Below are 22835 nucleotides of genomic sequence, written 5' to 3'. Positions count from 1 at the left end.
CCCCCCCCCCCCTCCCCTCCATCTCATCAAAAGTGGATTTCACTGTAAGCAATATGTAGACCACCACTGGGGAATGGTGACTTGCTATATAGCATCACTCTTGCAAAGTCCCCACCTTTTCTCCATCCTCCCCTCTAAATAGCAAAGTACACACTGATCTGCCAGGCTCCTGCCATATTGAAACTCAAAGCAATGCCCCACTGTGAATGTAGCATTAAACCCAGCCTCATACTACGTCATTTGACATCCAAAACAGCAGAAGATAACAAGTAAATGTCTCTCACTGTGAAATCAGACAGAAAGTTCCACTAGGCCCACTTCAATTATTGGGTTCAAATGAGCATAATGACACTAAACATGCCTGTGTTAAAGCAGATCCGAGATGAAAAACTAACTATAACAAGTAACTTGTCTATATATCTTATCTAAAGTTTAGATCGTTTACACAGCAAATCTAGCTGCAAACAGCTTTAATAGAATATGATTGATTATTCCTGTGATACAATGACAGCAGCCATGTTGTTTGTAAACATTACACAGAAGCAGGCTTATCTGTATCTTGAGCAAAAAAACCTAATCCCCCCTCCTCCTCCCTCTGAAATCTCTGGCTAGTAATACCTCCCCCTCCTCCTGCCCACACTGAGCTCCCATGAGCCCTTGCTACTGTCTGAAAGTGCCTTGGCTCTCTGAAAACCTGTGGGCGTGGCTTCTTTAGTTTATAGGGAATTGGATTATTAAGACAAAAACAAAAAAGTATTTGGCTTGAGGAATGCCCCATAAAAAATAGGAAAGGAACACAATTATGCAATGAGTAAAAGTTCATCTCGGAACCACTTTATTTAAATGCACATTTAGTATGCACATATTAAGAGGGCACATATTTAATTAACAGGATGCAAAGATTAAAAAAAAAAAAAAAAGACATCCAACAAATCAGAATGTCTGGTCAGGATACGATTATTTGGGTTGAATTGTGCGAGGATCACGTACTGTATTTTTTGGACTATAAGACCCACTTTTTCTCCCTCAAAAGTGGGGAGAAAAGTCACTATAGTCCAAATGCAGGGAGTTCCTGACTTTTAAATGCCTGCCAATACAAACCTCCAACCTGCCACAATGTAGGGGACTCCCTGTACTGTGCACATGCAGAGGAGGACACAGGGGGAAACAAAGGGGCATAGAGGAGGACACAAGGGGGACAGAGGAGGACACAGTGAGACACAAGAGGTACAAGAGGGCATAATCCACAAGATGCCCCTTCACCATGGATGCACCAGGATTAATATATATTTTTTCTCCTTTTTTTGTCCTAGGTGCACCTTATGGTCAGGAGCATCTTATAATCTGAAAAATACGGTATATCCTCATGTAGTACAAAAAACTACAGGTACACTTTATCAAGGCTCCAGTGTAATTCAGCTGCATTTTGCAGTGTCTCTGGACTTGGAAGGTGGCACGGAGAGTGCAGATATCTAGCAATGGTGGAAAGAGGTGGGAAGAAATGGGGGTAACAGAGGAGAACTTTAAATTGTGCTAAACGAGCACACCCTCTAGTACACTAGTAACTGCAACTAATATTTAAATACTTGTTTTTCCTTGTTTATAAAATAGTTTTTGAAGACACATTTTTGCTTATGAAAACACTTAGCATTGTGGAAAGAGTTTAAATTAAACTTTCAAAGGCTTTCTCGCACTCTAGTGACGGTAACTCTACTAACCTTGAAGCTAATTTAAATAGCTGACTAGAAAGGGAGTTTAAAACACTTCTGCAGCAGATATATCTTTTAAAGGACAAATGTTTTTTTAAATGCATGAATTCCAAAAGGTTATTTTATTTATTTAAGTATTTATATAGCGCCGACATATTACGCAGCGCTGTACAGAGTATATGGTCTTGTCACTAACTGTCCCTCAGAGGGGCTCACAATCTAGTCCCTACCATAGTCATATGTATGTATCGTGTAGTGTATGTATTGTAGTCTAGGGCCAATTTTTTTGGGGGGAAGCCAATTAACTTATCTGTATGTTTTGGGATGTGGGAGGAAACTGAGTACCCGGAGGAAACCCACACAGACACGGGGAGAACATACAAACTCCTTGCAGATGTTGACTTGTCTGGGATTCAAACCGGGGACCCAATGCTTGCAAGGCGAGAGCGCTAACCACTATGCCACCACTATTCCTGCTGAATGCCCAATCGAATGACGCTGCAGGAAGTTCTTGAAAACTCATCTGGCATTATAGTAGTCTCTAAATTTTCCGCTGTGCAAAACTGAAGGTGTCAACAGATTCTATGTTAAACATAGGGTTTCGTTAACATATGTTTTTTTCCCCGGTGGATCCATTGGATCTTCTGCTGTAATTGGGACGTGATTGGGTTACAATGTCTCTGATACATGTAAAAAGGGCGCCAACAAATTTGGGTGCAGGATGAAGCCGATAAACTGCTTACTGTGGTCCTGAACAAGTCCCAGTGGTGTTAATTACTTTTCCCCTCCAGACCGCCATGGATAGTAAGGGGAAAGACATAATATGGCTGCCAGCTATTGCTGGCGGACGAATTACACTGGTTTTAAGCAATTTGGGCTCCTTTTTTCGCCGGCGCCCAAATTAGCTTCTGAGCACAGCTATAGCTGTAATCCACATTACGGTCTATGATGGGCCCACATTTGCAGGCGGTAAATTGTTCTGTTTTGCAAAATCTCAACCTGCATGATAATCTCTATATTTTATGGACCGCTAACAATGCAGCACCGTGCATCAGACACACTGTCCACTCCAGGTGTCCGGTGTTTACCTCGGGAAGTTCCACTTGGTAGCAGGTTTCTCGGTGCATCTTTTCATGAGCAGCTTCCTGGACACCACGCACATTCATATTCAAAGAACAGTTTGCGTTCTCCACAGCCACACACATGTAATTTATAGTAAGAATGCAAGCATTATGTGAATTTATTGTGTGGATAGCATTGTCTTAAAGCCCTGGCTCACCTGCATACATTAGTGGCATCAATAATTACTTTATTTCATGGTGCCACCCCCCACCCCCCCACACACACACAAACACACACACACACCCCTCTAATGGGGAGACAGTTTAGTGATAGCCTAAAAATGCTTCTTGGTTTCCTGTGACCCTAATCTAGACACTGAATGACCTCCATCTGACCCAGCTTCTCAATCTTCTCTTCCTTTGTCCTGTTGGTACCTTACCTGGATTATATGAACTCTTATTGATGACCTTACCCTGCCTGATCCCGACTACATACCTTCGCTAGTGATTTACTATGCCCGGTCATACCCTATGCAGCACATTTTCAGCTGTGACCTACTCTGATGTTCCCGGTCTATCCTGGCATCCATCACCAGTTCAACATCTCCATCAGAGCCTCTGGAGGAGATCTGATGGGTACACAGACTGTCTCAGGTCACATAGCACCAAACTGACTAACTCAACAATATACTCTAGGTTAGTGTATCCAACTGTCAAAGTCTTTCTAACACTAGATGATTTATACTGTAAATAATATGAATTATCCCACCGACTAAAAGAAACCCACAAATATGCCACCACCCTTTCATAAATGCAAGTTGCCCGTCTACCTATCTGAACCTCGGCCTTTAGTACTTTTTAAGAGATGCCCACCTAGAACAAGTCTACAGAATTAACTGTTCTGCCTTGGTCCTTCTTGACTGACGGACTGCTTGTCCCAGGTCAGTGACTTTAAGAACTGCATTTAAATGAACAACAAGATCGCCAGGCAACAAGGATATCTAGAATAAAGTCAGCAGAATTCTCGGAACACTGGTTTCCTTTAATGAAGGCTAAAGTCTGGTTGGAAGAAGTAACTGCTCAATAATGCCACCTGTTATTCAATAAAGATGACTTACACAGCTAAAAATAAATTGCAGACAATTAACTTAGTATAATAGTAGTGACTAATTTCATCAAATCTGTTGGTGGCACTGATCCAAGAACAGCCAGTGACCCAAAAATAAAGAAACAAATTTCTCACTAACAGGGCATGGAAACAGATGCTATCCCTCTCACCCAGTGCGGTCTATGGACACCTATCTGCTGTATCAGAATATTCTAGTTGTATCATTGTAGCCATAACAGAAAAAATACAAATTGTAGGGAAAGGAATGTAAATAATTGGGCTAGAAAAACTCATTTAGTTACTTCAACAAAGGCATGCAGGAGAACTGCTTTCCCTAAATACTTTATTAAATTGCCAAACCTATAAACAATTTACTGAAGATCAGACAGGGCATTCCGGACTGTATGGTATTGGCATTGCAGGTGAGAGTTGGGACGCCTATAAAATACTTTATGGATTACAATCTGTAAATGTCTAAACTCTTTCAGCCCATTGCTTTACATTTCCAGACAGTATTAAACAGATTATTTTTAAAGAAAACCTGAACTGAAAATAAAAAGTCAAAATAACCATACACAGGTGATATTTACCTCCTGTGTAGTCTACTCCTCAATCTCTTTCTCCTCTGTGATTAATGGAATTCTCTGTCCTCCATTTTAAAAATGGCCATTACCCCATAACAGCTTCCTGGTCAGCACACTGTTAAACTGTTATATCGCCCACTTGAGCCATAGGGAAACATGGACATTACCTTTTACATTCAGTTGTAACTGACAGCTGCTGATATATAACTGACAGCAACTGGTATATTTCAGTTCTGACAAAATATTGGAAATTGCCCCTAGACTACAGGATCTTCTCAAAAAAATTAGCATATTGTGATAAAGTTCATTATTTTCTGTAATGTACTGATAAACATTAGACTTTCATATATTTTAGATTCAAATACACACAACTGAAGTAGTTCAAGCCTTTAATTGTTTTAATATTGATGATTTCGGCAAACAGCTCATGAAAACCCAAATTTCCTATCTCAAAAAATTAGCATATTTCATCCGACCAATAAAAGAAAAGTATTTTTAAAACAAAAAAAGTCAACCTTCAAATAATTATGTTCAGTTATGCACTCAATGCTTGGTCGGGAATCCTTTTGCAGAAATGACTGCTTCAATGCGGCGTGGCATGGAGGCAATCAGCCTGTGGCACTGCTCAGGTGTTATGGAGGCCCAGGATGCTTCGATAGCGGCCTTAAGCTCATCCAGAGTGTTGGGTCTTGCGTCCCTCAACTTTCTCTTCACAATATCCCACAGATTCTCTATGGGGTTCAGGTCAGGAGAGTTGGCAATTGAGCACATTAATACCATGGTCAGTAAACCATTTACCAGTGGTTTTGGCACTGTGAGCAGGTGCCAGGTCGTGCTGAAAAATAAAATCTTCATCTCCATAAAGCTTTTCAGCAGATGGAAGCATGAAGTGCTCCAAAATCTCCTGATAGCTAGCTGCATTGACCCTGCCCTTGATAAAACACAGTGGACCAACACCAGCAGCTGACATGGCACCCCAGACCATCACTGACTGTGGGTACTTGACACTGGACTTCAGGCATTTTGGCATTTCCCTCTCCCCAGTCTTCTTCCAGACTCTGGCACCTTGCTTTCCGAATGACATGTAAAAGTTGCTTTCATCCGAAAAAAGTACTTTGGAACACTGAGCAACAGTCCAGTGCTGCTTCTCTGTAGCCCAGGTCAGGCGCTTCTGCCGCTGTTTCTGGTTCAAAAGTGGGTTCATGCTTCCATCTGCTCAAAAGCTTTATGGAGATGAAGATTTCATTTTTCAGCACGACCTGGCACCTGCTCACAGTGCCAAAACCACTGGTAAATGGTTTACTGACCATGGTATTACTGTGCTCAATTGGCCTGCCAACTCTCCTGACCTGAACCCCATAGAGAATCTGTGGGATATTGTGAAGAGAAAGTTGAGAGACGCAAGACCCAACACTCTGGATGAGCTTAAGGCTGCTATCGAAGCATCCTGGGCCTCCATAACACCTGAGCAGTGCCACAGGCCACACGCCGCATTGAAGCAGTCATTTCTGCAAAAGGTTTCCCGACCAAGCATTGAGTGCATAACTGAACATAATTATTTGAAGGTTGACTTTTTTTTTTTTTTTAAAACACTTTTCTTTTATTGGTCGGATGAAATATGCTAATTTTTTGAGATAGGAAATTTGGGTTTTCATGAGCTGTATGCCAAAATCATCAATATTAAAACAATAAAAGGCTTGAACTACTTCAGTTGCGTGTATTTGAATCTAAAATATATGAAAGTCTAATGTTTATCAGTACATTACAAAAAATAATGAACTTTATCACAATATGCTAATTTTTTTAGAAGATCCTGTATATACACCGCATGATACATACACAGACATATGTCTATGGCAGGAATTAGATTGTGAGCCCTTCCGTGGGACAGGTAAGTGACAAAGCTGTCCCCTGTACAGCACTGTGGGAGATTGCAGCGTTATATAAATGATTTTCCTCATATATGAAAAAAAAAAATCAGCCTGCCAGCTCTGATCGCGGGCTGGCAGGCTGATCACTGCGGCCGGCTCTGTTTACTAAAGGGCACTTGCGATTGTCTAATCTCTCACTCCTCGCGAGATCACGCCATATGGCGTGATCAAGGAACGAGAGAGCCACTCTGCGGCCACCATCCTGCATTAGGCGGTAGAAGAATTGTTAAAGGGGTTCTCTTGCATATATAAAAAAACAAAAACTGACACTTACCTGGGGCTTGGCCCCCTGCAGCTGCCATGTCCCGTGCCGTCCTCCTACAATCTTCTGTTCCCTGCCACTAGCACCAGTCTAATTATATAACTAGACGAATAGAACTGCAGCTGTGCGGCTGCACGCGGTCCCGCTCCTGTCATCGGGAGCTTAATGCGCAAGCACAGTACAAGAAAACGTTGTACTGCTGAGTAGTAGAGATGAACACTGCTCACCATCAACTTTGTACTGTGCCTGCGCAGTAAGCTCCCGATGACCGGCTACTTTTCAGTTCTATTCATCTAGTTATACGAATAATTAGACCAGTGCCGGCAGCAGGGAACAGAAGATCGTAGGAGGACGGTGTGGGACATGACAGCTGCAGGGGGCGATAGAAGCCCCAGGCAAGTGTCAGTTTTTGTTTTTTATATATATGCAAGAGAATTCCTTTAAACAGTTTTTAGTATATTTGAACCATGTTGGCACCTGTTTTATTACACTTGTCCATCCTTGGTGGAGGGGTGTTTACTCCCTGCTTAAAGAGAGTGACTTCTTAACCCGAGTGGGGTCAGGTTTATTATACCCACCAGCATAAACTCAGAAATATTTGCATCTCATTGATTCTTCCTAATAACAATATATTTGGGCTCTCTGCCTCCCATTTTGTGTTTTTCTTCCGGTTTTAGAAAAAGTAAATTTACTTTTTAAATGAGCAGCAAGGAGTCTTATCCACGCCATACACAGTAGATTAAAATCAAATGACTGGTCAGTAGCTTCAGCAGGCAAATTATCAAATTTACGGATGAATGATTGTGAATTTAGCTGGTAAAAGCAGCAAGTCCATCGTTCGCCAACTAACAATACTACAAAATCAGGTGACAAGTTACATATGCATCCTGCCTGGTCTGTGGAATGGCAATGTGTACCTACACTGGTGTTACTGACTGACATTTGCAAGAGTTTTCTGGCCAATATAGCTGATCAGTTATCTTCCACACCAGTACATTTTTGTATACAGAAGAAAAACATAATGTGTGCATCTTTAGCAAAGGCATTCATTTGTAATTTTGTTTGGCGACAGAGAGAATGGGGGACATTTATCAAGAGTGTCCGAGACAAAATGTTGGTAGGCTTTTAGAAATCCGGGCAGAACTGTCTCAGACACCAATTGCGGTTGCTGAGGTATCCAATACATCTGCTCTATTGATACTGGCAGGCTCTAAGGGCTGGTGCACACCGAGCGGCTTTTTAAGCGTTTCTGCAGCTGCGGATCCGCTTGGTCAATGTATCTCAATGGGGTGGTTCACACCAGAGCGGGAGGCGTTTTGCTGAAACGCATACTCCCGGGGTGAGGCATTTTTTGGATTGCGGATGCGTTTCTGCCTCAATGTTAAGTATAGGAAAAACGCAAACCGCTCTGAAAAACGCCTGTTCAGAGCGGTTTTGCCGGCGTTTTTGTTACAGAAGGAGGTGTTCAGCAACAGCTTTACTGTAACAATATCTGAAATCTACTACACCAAAACCGCAAAACGCTAGCTAAAACGCTACAGAAAAAGAAGAATAAGCGTTTCACAATCTGCTAGCATTTTGCGGATCTGCTAGCGGTTTTTGGTGTGCACCAGGCCTCTATGAGGAATTCAGCAAGAGGGGAGCCCTTTACGTATCATGTCTAGCCTGCACTGCTGCACAATCTGTAGAACTACTTTTAAGCACTTCTTAATCTGTGGCAGTTTAGGGATGGATTTGCATATTCTTTAACTGTAGTGCAGCTCTACAAATTCACGCTAAACTGCTGCTATTAAGTAGAATTTAAGAAGATTCTTATTATCATGCAGAACAGTCTCCCTGCTGGTCAGAACTGTTTAAGAAGAAAAAACTGCTGGTAATGCTTTGATAAATCTGGCCCAATGTTTCTATGAACTCTGAGGAGCGACATGTAATATTTTGGAGCTAAATTAAAAGAATAAATGTTTAAAGGACACCTCAAGTAAGAAGGATATGGAGGCTGACATACTTATTACCTTTTAAACAATGCTGATCCTCTGCCCCAATACTTTGAGCCATAGACCCTGATCAGGCATGCAGATCAGGCATGCAGAAGAATGAAGTCTGACGAGCTTTCAGGTGTGTGTGATTCAAAAACTACTGCAGCCAAAGAGATCAGCAGTATGCTATACTATACATCTTTAAAGTATAATAATTGAACTAGGAATATTCAGATTATTTCATGAGCACCACCCTGATCAGTAGTAATATAACAAATACTAAATACTAATCATTTTCTAGAGATTCAGTGCAAGCAAATCCTTCATTGTCACTGCCACACAACATTAATAGTTGATGCAGAGGTTTTGTGGCATTTTCTGGTCACTATTGCAGTTTGCATTGGGGTGAATGGGACTTGTCTTGAAACAGAGGGTGCATCACAATCTCTACACGACAGGAAGTAGCTCTCAGCAGCATGGCACAATGGCATCAAAGGAGCATGGAGCACACAGGGAGGAGGTCCATAAACTTCACTAAACCTACTTTATTCTTTCAACCCAATTTTGAAATCAAAATGTGAACCTTGTGATGGGACAAAAATTAACTTTGGACAAACTACTGAGAATGGATGTAAAAAAATGTATTTCCTTAAGAGAATCTGTACTCTAATATTCTTACAATAAAAAGCATACCATTCTATTCCTTATGTTCCCCTGTGCCCCTCTGTGCTGTTTCTGTCACTCCCTGCTGCAATCCTGGCTTGTAATTAACAGTTTTAGGCAGTGTTTACAAACAAATGACTGGCTTTTAACCAGAGTATCATAGGCTGAGAACAGCTTACTGTGTGATTCATGCAGAGCTTGGAGGGGGTGTGTAAAGCTTCTGCCAATGACAAGCAGTGCTGCACATTCCACACATTCCAGCCTCTGCCCGACAGACACGACAGAGGAAAGGAGATAAGATTTATTATAGAGACAGTGCAACTAGAAAAGGTTGCAGTAAGACAGACCACATCAGAACAGGTATAGGAACTTATAGAATAGAAGAAATAAGGCTCAACATTTTGTTATAGAATCTCTTTAAGACAATGGCACCTTTCAATGGGTAGAATGCATTAGGCAGGGAACAAGTGAGAAGTCAGTTCTACGAGGTGTTTTGGAGGCAGAAAAAACGGTAGACATAAGGTTTTCAAGTGACTGACCAGGGCCAAATTTCAATGGCTAGATAACTGACAAAGTATCTTCAACATTGCTGTTCCTGTGGTGGTTAATACCTACCAAAAATTGTCTATGGAAAGACAAGAAGATGAAGGTGGCCTGGTCTGATAGATCATGCTTTCTTTTACATCATGTGGCAACACAACTCCTACCAAAACATTGTTGCACACAACATACACCCATTCATGCCAAAGGTACTCTTTCATGGCAGAGTACCTAAAGGATATTCTGCTAACATCTCGGTGAAGGATGTCACAGGACAACAGAAGAGGTCCTGTGGAATCTATGCCTTAGCAAGTCTTAAGGCTCAGAGATGTTCTGGTAACACAAGGTGGGGCCTACACAATATGGCCAGTTGGTTTTAACATTTTGCATACATCATAACATTTGTTTTTCAGTTTGTTGGTTTTACTACAAAGTACCACAAAGCATGGGGTAATAGCCACAAAAAAAAAAACACAACATGAAGCAAGACAAGCAGGAGGCAGTGACAGCAAAGCAGACAACTCAGGGAGGGGGTGAAAATAGAGGAAAGACCATAAACCTTCACTGCGACTGGAGGGTTTAGCTGAAGGCATGTGAGCTCGCTTTATGCAGTCATCCTGATCTTCATGTAAGTTGCTCAAGGCATTCAACTGGTTTACAATCTCTGCAAACAGAAGCCAGTCAATACAGCTATAAGGAAAATGATTATTAGAAAGAAGCAGCAAAAAGCATCATGCTCCTGGCCAGAGAAGGAGATAAAAGAGAGGTTAGGCAGCACAAATGAATGTTAGAAAGAAGCAGAAAATGCATTTATACAGGACTTCATTGTAAATATAAAGGCCACCCACACCAAGCTGCCGTGGCTCCTCCATCTGAATGTTATGTTTATGACCTTCACAACTATAGATATGACATGTTGCTGCTCACTTGCTGTGTTAGGTTATGGCCATCATTGGACTTAATGTCAGGGGCTACAAAAACTCACCAGTCACCTGGACACTTAGAGGTCAGCTTCCAAGGTTTTCCCATTTTTTTGGAAGCCCTATAAACTCACACCAGATAGAAGAGCAGAAACCATTACCAGTATGTCCAGTATATCCCCAAACATGTGACCATTAGCAAAGGCCCTTAAACCACCAAGGCCTCGTTCGCTCCAGAAGGCAGTGGCAATTTTTTTTTCATATATTGGGAATGCAGCGGAGAACAAATATTTGCAAGTTTTGGAACCTAGGTGGCCTTTTTTTCTATTCAAATGTTAACAAACAGCTTTATTTGTATCGACTACAAGTTTGATTTAGGCAGGAGAATCTTACTTAGTAGCGGGTCTTGTCATTGCTAAGACTATACACCATACGAACCAGAGCCTCTAATGTGCAATGGTGGAAGCACAGAAGCTCTGCCATGGCAAACAGCGGGAGGGCTTTTTGGTTGCCTTTGGACACAGTTTAAGAGGTCCAGGTGAGCTTGCTTTGTTTGTAAAGGTTATTTTGCGCAAAGCTCATTCCTATCTTTACTGTACATTTTATTTGTGTTCTTTGAAATGTAATCACAATTTCAAACCTCTTCAGGACCACAGGCTTAACACCCCCCCCCCCCACCTCCCCCCAGGCCATTTTTTTGTGAAATAGGCCACTGCAGCTTTAAGGCCAAAGCCAATCCTCGTGATCTAACAACAGAGGCGCCAAGTAGAGTAAAATTAGTTAAAATTGTTAAAAAGGGGGAAGTGGGTGGACTCACCTCCCTTCTGAAAAAATGGCCAGACAACGGGCAGGTTACTTCAAGTTTAAAGTAACATTTATTATGAGCTCCAAAAGTGCAACGCGTTTCACGGGTAACAGTCCCGCTTCTTCAGGCAAACAATTTTTGGAGGGAGCAAAGTCGGGTCAAGAGCCAGATATAGCACCTCTGACACAGAGGCGCTATATCTGGCTCTTGACCCGACTTTGCTCCCTCCAAAAATTGTTTGCCTGAAGAAGCGGGACTGTTACCCGTGAAACGCGTTGCACTTTTGGAGCTCATAATAAATGTTACTTTAAACTTGAAGTAACCTGCCCGTTGTCTGGCCATTTTTTCAGAAGGGAGGTGAGTCCACCCACTTCCCCCTTTTTAACAATTTTAACTAATTTTACTCTACTTGGCGCCTCTGTTATACCACATAACTGTTTAGTCCACCCTTGGTGGAGGGGTGTATCCCCATTTCCTTCTATCTACAGAGAGCGACTTCTTAACCCTGAGCGGGGTCAGGTTACAATTCTCCCCGCCTGCTTATCCAGTGGTTGCCTTGGAGGCGACCCGTCCTTGTGAGTATAACCATTGTGTGTGTTTGCATCAGACATCACCTCATTAACATACTACACCATATTGGGCTCTCGGTTCTCCCCCTTTCTTTCAAGCAATCCTTGTGATCAGCTGCCATAGGCTTCAGCCGCCGAGACTCAGGAGGGGACAGCTGTGTCACACAGCTGCCCCCAGTACAGCTCTGCTGTTGATCGCAGCGCTGTACCCGGTATTTAGATGGCGGTTTCGCTGTCTAACAGTCTCCGAGCTCCGCCTACCAAGCAGGAGATGCGCGTGCAGCCTGCGCACGATCTCCTCCAAACTGAAGCCCCAGGACTTTACGCTGATTTGCCTTAGGCGGTCCTGAGGCTGCCGTTGCAGCCACGCCCATCGGGGTGACACGGTCCGCAAGCAGTTAATCAATGATGAACCATCTAGCCAATTAGCTCAGTGCTTGGGTCTTCATGCAGAGTATGAGTGAAATCGGCACCGGGAGACTTGGGCACAGGATACAGCCCTGCACAAGTCCCAGCGATGGTAATTACTATTCTCCCTCCAGGTCCACATGGATGGTATGGATGATGTAATTTGGCTCACAGCTTTTGCTGGCAGCCGAATTACAGTGTTTTAAAAGTAACTTCAGCTCCGTCTTGTGACTGCGCCAAAATTATTCACTGTGCGCCCAAATCTCCTGCGCTGGATCCAACGTGTTTGCTTCATGCATTTCCCCAAAGTCGTGTTTGTTGCACATCTGATGCAAGTCAATGGCATTGCACTTGTGTGATTTAATGCCATATTTCACATCCAAATTTTGTGCAAAAAAAATAAAAAAAATAAAAAACGGCCTGCATGTAGAGCTTTTTTTTCAGAACAGATATGCAAATTGCTTACCATGCAGGGCAATAAAATGCAAATTTTCGCATTCCACATGCAAACATTTGCATACCTATATAAAGTTAATTACTTACAAATATGGATTTGCATGAAAAAAATCTAAATGCGAAAATGTGCATCGAAAAACCTGAACAAAAAAAAAAAAAAGGAGAATCTGATGCAAAATAAAAAAAACAACACAAAATGCAGAATCGCAAACAAAAACATTGCTGAAAAACGTCCGAAAGAAAAATGCACGCGTCAGTGTGAAGGCCCTCTTATGCATACGTGAAAAGACCATAGTATATAAAAGTCAGTTTTACAAACCTGAGAACTTGTGGCATTCTAATCAGCTGTAGTCCCTGTTATTTTAGGGTTTAAACTTATAAACAGGTTTGCCTTATTAGGCTGACATTTTGATAAGGGCAAAAATATCATTAATGGAGTCACCTGAGGTTATGTCGTGTTCTGGCTTTGTTTATCAACTTATAATCGTAATCATGATCGGGGTACAGAAGCAGCTTTACCAGGCACACTTGGGAATTTCACTGAGAAGCTCCTACAAGTGATAACTTGCAATCTGCAGTAGCTGCCATGCTGCCCCGAGGAGCACAGAGAGATCAACGTGTGCAAAGTGTCCTAGGACAATCCTCACATGTCTCAGTGTCTGCAGCAGTCTGTTGTAATGGAAGCCCCAGATCAAAAGACCCAGGACTTTAATCCATACATCTGATAGACAGTCATTTCATCTGTTTACTGTCTGATAGTGCCATGTCTTTCCTGGCTTTACATAATGCCCTGTGCAGGGTTGGGCTTAACTGTGGGAGTGAGTTAAAGTACTCCTGACCCTGGCACCAATATTTTTAATATTTTGTTACAGGTGCTGTGCGACTAGCACACAGCACCATCCTCCCACCTCCACCGCCCCTGTTCTGAGATCAAATATGGGCAGGGAGGAAGTGGAAGCTATTACTCCTCCGTGCCCGTCCATAACTCTGCCGCCTCCACTCCACACTATAGATCCATTTTTGTTTCACTGCACATAGCGCTCAGGGTATCTGCTGCACTGTGTGCAGACTTGTGTTAATTGATGTCGGAAGGATATGCAACCTCAATTATCAGAAGCCTACACACAGCGCAGCTCCGCGACACGCTGTGTGCAGCAGATCATAAAAGGGAACTGTAGTGGGAAGTGGAGGGGGCTTATGGACGGGCAGAGCGGAGGAAGAACTGCCACTTCCTCCCCACCAATACTTGACGTTCTGCTCAGTCCAAGATTATGACAGAGCAGAACGGGGGCTACAGGGGGCACTGAAGGGGGGGAAGTCGCACAGCACAAGTAACAAAAACCATATTAAAGATATCGGGGCAAAGGTCAAGGACAGGGGTACTTTAAGGTAGCCATTCATCACTCGATATATGGACAGCTTGACTATGAGACAGATCCCTTTCTGATAGAATCTGATCAGAGAGGGATCTGTTGCCTGCCCATACATTGCACACTAATTTCTGATGGATTTCAGCATTAAATCTATAAGAAATTGGAACAATGCTGCTGTCTGGCTGACCCAAACGTCAGAGTTTTCCCCCAGGTGTCCATGTTCAGTCTAGTCTCTCCGGTCTGCCGGCGTGAATCCTAGCCTTCTCAGCCTGATGCCAGGTGGTACAGGAGCTTGCAGTGATGGCGAACACCAGAGGCGGCCAGGAGTCGATGTGGACAGGTGAGACGTACATTGCACTGCATGGTGGGGGACACTGGCCAGGGGTCTGTCGTGTATGTCAGTCAAAAGGTCAAAATAAACGGATTCATCTCACCGGTAGTACCTGAAAACCTTCCACAGATTCAGCAAGAAAGACGGCAGCACACCGTGTTGAAGTAAAATCCAGGAATCTTTATTAAAGAGAACCCGAGGTGGGTTTGAAGAATATTATCTGCATACAGAGGCTGGATCTGCCTATACAGCCCAGCCTCTGTTGCTATCCCAAACCCCCCTAAGGTCCCCCTGCACTCTGCAATCCCTCAAATCACAGCCACGCTGCTGACAAACAGCTTGTCAGAGCTGGCTGTGTTTATCTCTATAGTGTCAGTCTGCTGCTCTCCCCGCCTCCTGCAGAACTCCAGTCCCCGCCTGCATCCCTTCCCTCCCTGCTGATTGGAGGGAAGGGACGGGGGCAGGGACCGGAGCTATGCAGGAGGCGGAGGAGCAGCTGAGACTGACACTACAGATGTAAACACAGCCTCACAGCACTGCTGTGATTTATGAGGGATTGCAGAGTGCAGGGGGACCTTAGTGGGGTTTGGGATAGCAACAGAGGCTGGGCTGTATAGGCAGATCCAGCCTCTGTATGCAGATAACATTCTTTAAACACACCTCGAGTTCTCTTTAAGCACATCTGACAGAATGGAAGCTGACGCGTTTCAGACACACAAGTCCTTATTCATAGCTATGACTAAGGTCTTGTGTATCTGAAACATGTCAGATGCCTTCCAGTCTGTTGGATGTGCTCAATAAAGATTACTGGATTTTACTTCAACATGGTAAGCTGCCGACTTTCTTGCTGAACCTGTGTGTGCCAGTTCCCACAATTTCAAATGCCGTTTCCACTATGCACCTGATCGAGCACTTGCGACTGAGATTTTCCAGCATGTCTGGGCGGCCATGGTGCGGTAACAATTCTCTTCTGGTTCAATAATATCGAATCAAAAAGTCTATGGGGCCACAATATTGGGTGGTGTACGGGCACCTTTACATTCAAATCCACAATGGTCACACCACTGCAGGAGACATCCTGTCTATCCATTCCCTACTTTACTGAAATTAACATACTGGCTTACCCCAAGCAAGTAGATGGTTGTCCATAAATGGGCAGATGTCCTAAAGCAACAGACAATGAGTATTCTGCCTGTCACTGGAGCAGGCCAAATGCGGATATAACTAGCAAGTGAGCAGCCAGTAATGAAGGGACTTGGATAGGCCACTAATGGAAACACTAATGAAAGCCAGACACTAGTGACAAAGTAACAATGCATTCTGATGTCCAACAATGCCATTGCCAGCACCGACAGGGCATTCCAGTGGCTCCAAGAGATGCCAGTCTAGCCTGGCTTTTCATTACAAAAGGTTCGGGTTTGGTGAATTTTAACATGAAACACTTGCATGGTTTTTGGATCCAAAATGCAAATCGTCAGCTGTAAGACCACCACGCCAACAAATTTGAGTTCAGAAGTGTCATGGGGCATCAGAAGGGGTGAAGGATCTGATGCTATAACATACTGTATACTTTTACATTTCCTATTTGTTATTTGTTTAATAAGACGACCCGTGAAAGTTTGTTTTTATTACTTTTTTCTATTGATTAAAGGAAAAAAAAACATACTGTAATATTTTACTTTATACAGAAAGTCAAAGTATTTTCTCCTCTTATCTGAAATATAAAAAAGCACTTGCATAGAAACCTCCGCCTCCGTGTTGTATTGAGGCTATGAAGGCCGAGTCTATAAATATTTCACAGACATTAAAGGAAGATAGTGCTTCTTTGTGGACATTAATAGCATTCTAATGGTATTTCATTCAGCAGGCGGAATGTTAATCCTGCTCTGGCCAAATTCCAACCCAGGTCAAGTAATCCTGTCTGTTCATGTCCCACCTGTAAACAAACAGGCTGAGCAGAATCTCCCCCCCATCCCCCCACCACTACCCCATCCTTGGAAACAAAACGGTCTGTCAGAATGATTACGCAGGGTAACGGCAGCCACTGCCCAGGCATCTGATAAAGGCCCCTTCCCCACATTTATGCTGCGGGAAACCAAAGTGACAGATGCAACGCACAGCACTGGCGTTACTATGTTATTCTCACCAATGAGATTGTGATTTCCATTCATTATAATGAAAGGAACTTGCAATGCGTTCACCTATTTTTGTCAGCAACCATGCATTGCGATTCTGCAGTTTATTAAGCTTACTTTCCAACAGAATAAGGCTCTTTTTCAGAAGACATAACGGCACTTTTCAGATCCTGTATACATAAAAGTGCAGACCACTTGAAATGATTGGCACTTTTCAAAGAGATTGGGACTTTTTTGCATTTGTGTAAATTCTTCATTAGGACTCCCACTTTTGTGCAAATTGATATAGCATACCCATCAGCACTTTATTACAGTATTTGCAAACAGCATTAATTTATTGTCACATATCATTCAGCACTGAAAGCAGCAAACACTATAGGCTGTATGGAGTGGTGGCTTTTTCTGATCAATTTTAAGGAAAATTGACTAGTATAGGGTAGATTGTCAATTAATGTATAGACCTAAGCAATTTTTTCAGAGTCGTCGATCTTTTTCATAATTGTGGAATAATTGAACGCGTGTGGTACATTGGTCAGATTTTTTTTACGTTATAATAAATTAACTGTAATTCTTCAATTGAAAATGCATTTTAAAAAATTGTATTGAGTGTGGATACCCTATGTGTCCGTGACAAGAGTGAGCACCAAGCCCCGCCTCCTCGAGGCTCCGTTCTATGCAGCTAATCTCTGTGATGTTTGTTTCTTGCATTTATTTTTTAACATTACTATTAAGTAGTATAAATGTTGGTAATAGTCTCAATATAGCAGTGAAGTACTGAATGCTATTGACTGTGCACACCTAGGATGTGGGGATTCCAGGCGCTAATATTACTTACTGAGAAATAAGTGCTACTGCTACTGTTCTCTTTGTTTTAATAGTCTTAATCTGTCCACCAAACAAGGATTAGGGTAGGCGCAGACTGCAACTAAATGCATGCAGAGTTAGCGCTCCCAAAGCCCATCTAAATCTAAATACAAAAACACAACAGAGCTAGCAAGGTCTAATTCTGCACTATCCTACACTGCTCGCCCCCCCCCCCCCCATTTTATGTTGGTACTGGAAAGTGCACAACTAGTTACGATGCTTGTACTGTACTGGGGAGTTGTGAGCAATGCAGAGCAATGCTGAACTAGTTACTATATTTGTTACATATATCTTTACACCTAGCTTTACAAGGGCTTTAATTATGACGCCAAGGTTGTTCCTCAGAGTCCTAAAGCTATATTTAACATTTACACCTATAAAAAACAAACAAAGAAAACAAGTGCCGCCCGTAAAGCTTTCAGAATTTGTAGATTTAATGCTGAATGATTCCTCACACATGGTGGGACAGTGGAGACCACTCTCACATTGCAGTACTATTGCCCCAGGCGTGAATCTCAGCAAGTCTGTGGGGGTTTTCTTCGAGTGCTCTCGTTTCTTCCCACACACCAAACAACATAATACATTAACTTGCTTCCACGAAAAATCTGACCACTACTATGGGGATGGATTCAATCGTAAACTACCTAGACGGACAGTTGTAGATATGACTATGTACTCTGTGTAGAGGACTGAGGAGGAGGTCAGAGTAATATAAATGCATATTAACAATAAACTAAGTACACTATGTGCGGCTCTCACACAGGAAGGTAACGCTCTTGATCAGTAGCAGCTTCTATGGAAATGTTCCCTGAAAACTCACCAACAAGTCTGCCTTTCAGTACTAACCGCTCCACAGGAAACATCAGGTGACCAGTGGTGATGCAATCCTGTGATGGCTGCAGTTTCTTAAATAGATGTAAATTCCAGTTTTTTAAGACATTGAGCAAATTAACGAGTGCAACAACTATCCAAGAAAGCCTGATCTGTTACTGAAGCGGCGGGGCAATACTAGACATGAGGAGATGACGAATCCTGCTATACACCATTATAAGTTACACTATACATTGGAAACTGAGTAGACAGAATAGGAAAAACATTAATTATGACTTGTGAAGCCAGGAGGACAGACCTGTGATTTTAGCGGTCTTCTCCTCTTGGTTTACTCTGTTCTCTTCATCATCTTCATTGTCTTCTTCAAAATCATCCAAGTTGCCAATGTCCGCCTGCTTCATGCTCATCAGACTGGCAAGGCTCTGCATGTCCTCATCCCTGAAACCAACAACCCAAACCATTTAGTGCTTCTGTACTGCCAATCCTATTACTATATAGCTGATAAAAAATAAATAAAGATAAATAAATCACAAAATAAGCTAAAATATATTGAAATAGTAAATTTGAATTTAAGAGAAACCATAACCAAGATTTGAACTTTATCCCAATCAGTAGCGGATACCCTTTTTTTCATGAGAAACTATTTTCTCAAATGGATTATCAGGGGGCTCTGTATGGCGAATTTGTGGTGAAACCCCTCCCACAGTGCATTGTTGTATTGTGAGAAATAACAGAAACAAAATCGCCTGCCGGCAGTGAAAATGTCGCCATGGGATAAATGTCAGAATGTAAATCAGGGAGAGGAAAGATTTTACAATGAGCAAACACTGACTAAATCATTTATACATAATTATTGTAAAAAATTAAGCACTTTATTACATTATTTTCACTGGAGTTCCTCTTTAAAAGTGGCATTAAAGAGAATCTGTATTGTTAAAATCGCACAAAAGTAAACATACCAGTGCGTTAGGGGACATCTCCTATTACCCTCTGACACAATTTCGCCGCTCCTCGCCGCATTAAAAGTGGTTAAAAACAGTTTTAAAAAGTTTGTTTATAAACAAACAAAATGGCCACCAAAACAGGAAGTAGGTTGATGTACAGTATTTCCACACATAGAAAATACATCCATACACAAGCAGGCTGTATACACCCTTCCTTTTGAATCTCAAGAGATCATTTGTGTGTTTCTTTCCCCCTGCAGTTCTCATGCACTGAAGTTTCAGGCTGCTTGTTTCTTCCTGCAAACAGCTTTGCCCTTGTCTGTATTCTTCAGTATGTGAAAGCCCAGCCAGCTCAGAGGACGATTTATCCAGCTTGTAAAAGATAAGAGAGAAGAGAGAAGCTGCTCTAATCCTAAATAACACACAGGCAGTGTGCATAGAGGGGCCTGGAAGGGGGAGTTCATAGCAGAACCACAACACTGAAGAACTTGGCAGCCTTCCAGACACAGGCTGACAAGTCTGACAGGGGAAAGATACATTGATTTATTACAGAGACAGTGATAGTATAAAGTGCTGCAGTAAGCCAGAACACATTAGAATAGCTTTTTGAACTTGTAGGATGATAAAAAACAGGATGCAATTTTTGTTACGGAGTCTCTTTAAAGTCACATTTCATTTTTGCTCTAAACCATTAAAGTACACCTCAAGTGAGAGGGATATGTAGGCTTCCATATTTATTTCCTTTTAAACAATGCAACTTCCTTGGTTGTCCTGATGATCCTCTGTCTCTATTACTTTTAGCCATAGACCCTGAACAAGCATGCTGGTCAGATGTTTCTGATTTGATTATCATGCTTGCTGTTTTTCAGATGTGTGATTCAGACATTATTGAAGCCAGAAAGATCAGCAGGAGGCCAGGTAACTAGGTATTGTTTAAAAGGAAATACCAGTAAGTATGGAAGCCTCCATACTGTACGTCTCTCACTAGAGGTGCCCTTTAAAGTAGCAGGATCAACCATACTATGCCAGGGGGAAAAAAAACTATTTCGTAGATAACTACTTGCTACTTACATAACACATGCATTGTACGGTTATATAGTAAATAAACGGAATTCTGTACCTAGAATTAGCCATCTTGGTTCCCTCTGACTGAAGCCAATACTGATGTAATTTCCTCTCTTGCTCTTTTTCTGCTCTCCTAGAATCTTTGTCATAGGTGCTTGCTTTGTAAACACATCAGAGCACAGCAGCATGGAGCGTATTTCAGATCACAATGAACTGCCCTCAGCCAATCAGTGAGGGGCAGGAATGTGGAAGGGGAAATGACAAGCTTCCTTCTCATCAGTTAACCAATGTTGCTGCCCCAATGGACTTGATGTGCAGGGACCACCCCTGGAGTCACAGGGAATCTTCAGCAATCAAAGGTCCGCACCATCCAGTATTCAAGTTTCTTTATAGCTCTTTAGTAAAAAGACATCCTTAAAAACAGGTCTGCATGATGATGACGCACAGGTGTTTCGACCCTTCTTTCTCAAATCATTGCAAAGTCTGACAGTCCATTACACACAACACACATCTTTTATAGGTCTCAAGAGGACCTGATGGAAGACTTACAATTTGCATATTAATGAGTGAGATCTACCAATCCCAAGCTGTAATGTGAATATAGTAGCCGATATTAATTGCAAATAAAACCCATTTCAGTTTTCAATTCTGACATACACTCACAATCTAAGCGTTTAAAAACACCCTTTAATGTCTCACTTGTTGGTTCTCTAGCTCATAGGTTCTCAACGTGTGGTACGCGTACCCCAGGGGGTACTTCTGATGGTTCCAGGGGGTACTCGGACTTGATATACTTAAGAATAACAAATTTAGAGTTTTAGAAAATGATAAATCTAATTTAAATGAAAATAAGTTGGTATTTTAGCAAATTAAAAGCAATAGTAAATGTTTGGAAATTGTTTAGAACCAATTATCATGTACTACGATTAAATATATATTTTTCAAGGGGTACTTGTGATGTTTACTATGCTAGGGGGTACTTGGTGAGTACAGGGTTTTAAATGGGGTACATTCCAAAAAAATGTTGAAAAACACTGCTCTAGCTCAAGGGAGGAAATTACCATATCATGGGCTGCACAACCAATCACCTGCAAGGCTACAGCGTCCGCATGAAAGCTACGCGGATACACAACACAGTACGCATAAAAAAAATCTGCCGACAGCACCCCCCGCCATAAGACTTCTACATATTACATCTGTACATAAGTACGCATAGGTCGGGACCAATCAGAATCATGCCTACAACGTCCGCATAAAGACTAGACGCGTCACACCCATACACAAGTACGCATGGACACGTCCAATCACCGGAGCACCTACAACGTCCGCAAAATGACATACAGGCGGAAAGAATTCCGCAATCCATAGCGTAAAACTTAAAACGAATGCAATGATTGTGCAGTGCCCCCACGAACAGTAACAACTCCCAAAGTAAACATCCAACAACTCAACTCGAGATTTACAAGTTATATAATCAGTTTACAAATATCGCATTCACGATTTAAACCCTTGGGTTCCAAAGTATCAAGTCTCTCTATCCAAAAGTATTCCCTTTTCAGCAATTCTTTTAGTCTGTCACCTCCCCTCCTCTGTGGTGGCACTCGTTCCAAAACCTGCACCCTCAATTGGGACACATTGTGTCCAAATTTGCAAAAATGTTCAGAAACCACCGACTCTAGTTTCTTTGTTCTAATACTGGATTTATGAGAAGCAATTCTGTCCCTGAGGCACTGGGTGGTCTGACACACATATCCAGCGCCGCAGGGACATTTCAGAAAATAAACCACATATCTTGACCAACATGGAAAGTACCCATTAACCTTCCTGGCGGTAACCCCTGTAGTTCGGGGTAAGCAGCGCAGAAGGTTTTCTCAGGCCCCACTGGGCCGATTTGCACAATTTTTTTTTTGCTGCACGCAGCTAGCACTTTGCTAGCTGCGTGAGCACACCGATCGCCGCCGCCCAGCGCCGATTTGCCGCCCCCCCCTAGACCCCTTGCACAGCCTGGCCTATCAGCGCCAGGCAGCGCTGAGGGGTGTATTGGGACTCCCGATGATGTCACGACGGGGGAAGCCCTCCAGGCGACGGGGGAAGCCCTCCAGGAAATCCCGTTCTTTGAACGGGATTTCCTGATCGCCAGAGGCGATCGAAGAGGCTAGGGGGATGCCGCTGCACAGTGGCTATCATGTAGCGAGCCCTAGGCTCGCTACATGATTTAAAAAAAAAAATTACAAAAAACGGCTGCGCTGCCCCCTGGCGGTTTTTAATAGAGCGCCAGGAGGGTTAATATAAAATTTTTA

At 42.5% G+C, this 22835-nt stretch overlaps 1 protein-coding gene across 9 annotated transcripts in view; it reads right to left on the bottom strand.

Moving 5' to 3' along the window:
- The window catches only part of EHBP1 (EH domain binding protein 1), a 558994-nt gene that overhangs the window by 366419 nt on the left and 169740 nt on the right, over window positions 1-22835 (bottom strand). For 6 of the 9 annotated variants that reach the window (XM_068232339.1, XM_068232340.1, XM_068232344.1 and 3 more), the window contains 2 exons: window positions 18825-18964; window positions 10394-10498 (listed from right to left, as the gene is read on the bottom strand). In XM_068232339.1, the coding sequence (XP_068088440.1) occupies window positions 10394-10498; window positions 18825-18964 (245 nt within the window). The remainder of the gene's footprint in view (window positions 1-10393; window positions 10499-18824; window positions 18965-22835) is intronic. The other 3 variants (XM_068232343.1, XM_068232347.1, XM_068232348.1) reach the window with 1 other exon arrangement.

Source organism: Hyperolius riggenbachi, chromosome 4, assembly GCF_040937935.1.
Source record: "Hyperolius riggenbachi isolate aHypRig1 chromosome 4, aHypRig1.pri, whole genome shotgun sequence".
NCBI classification, from domain to species: Eukaryota; Metazoa; Chordata; class Amphibia; order Anura; family Hyperoliidae; genus Hyperolius; species Hyperolius riggenbachi.
This window is presented reverse-complemented; position numbering and strand designations above follow the sequence as displayed.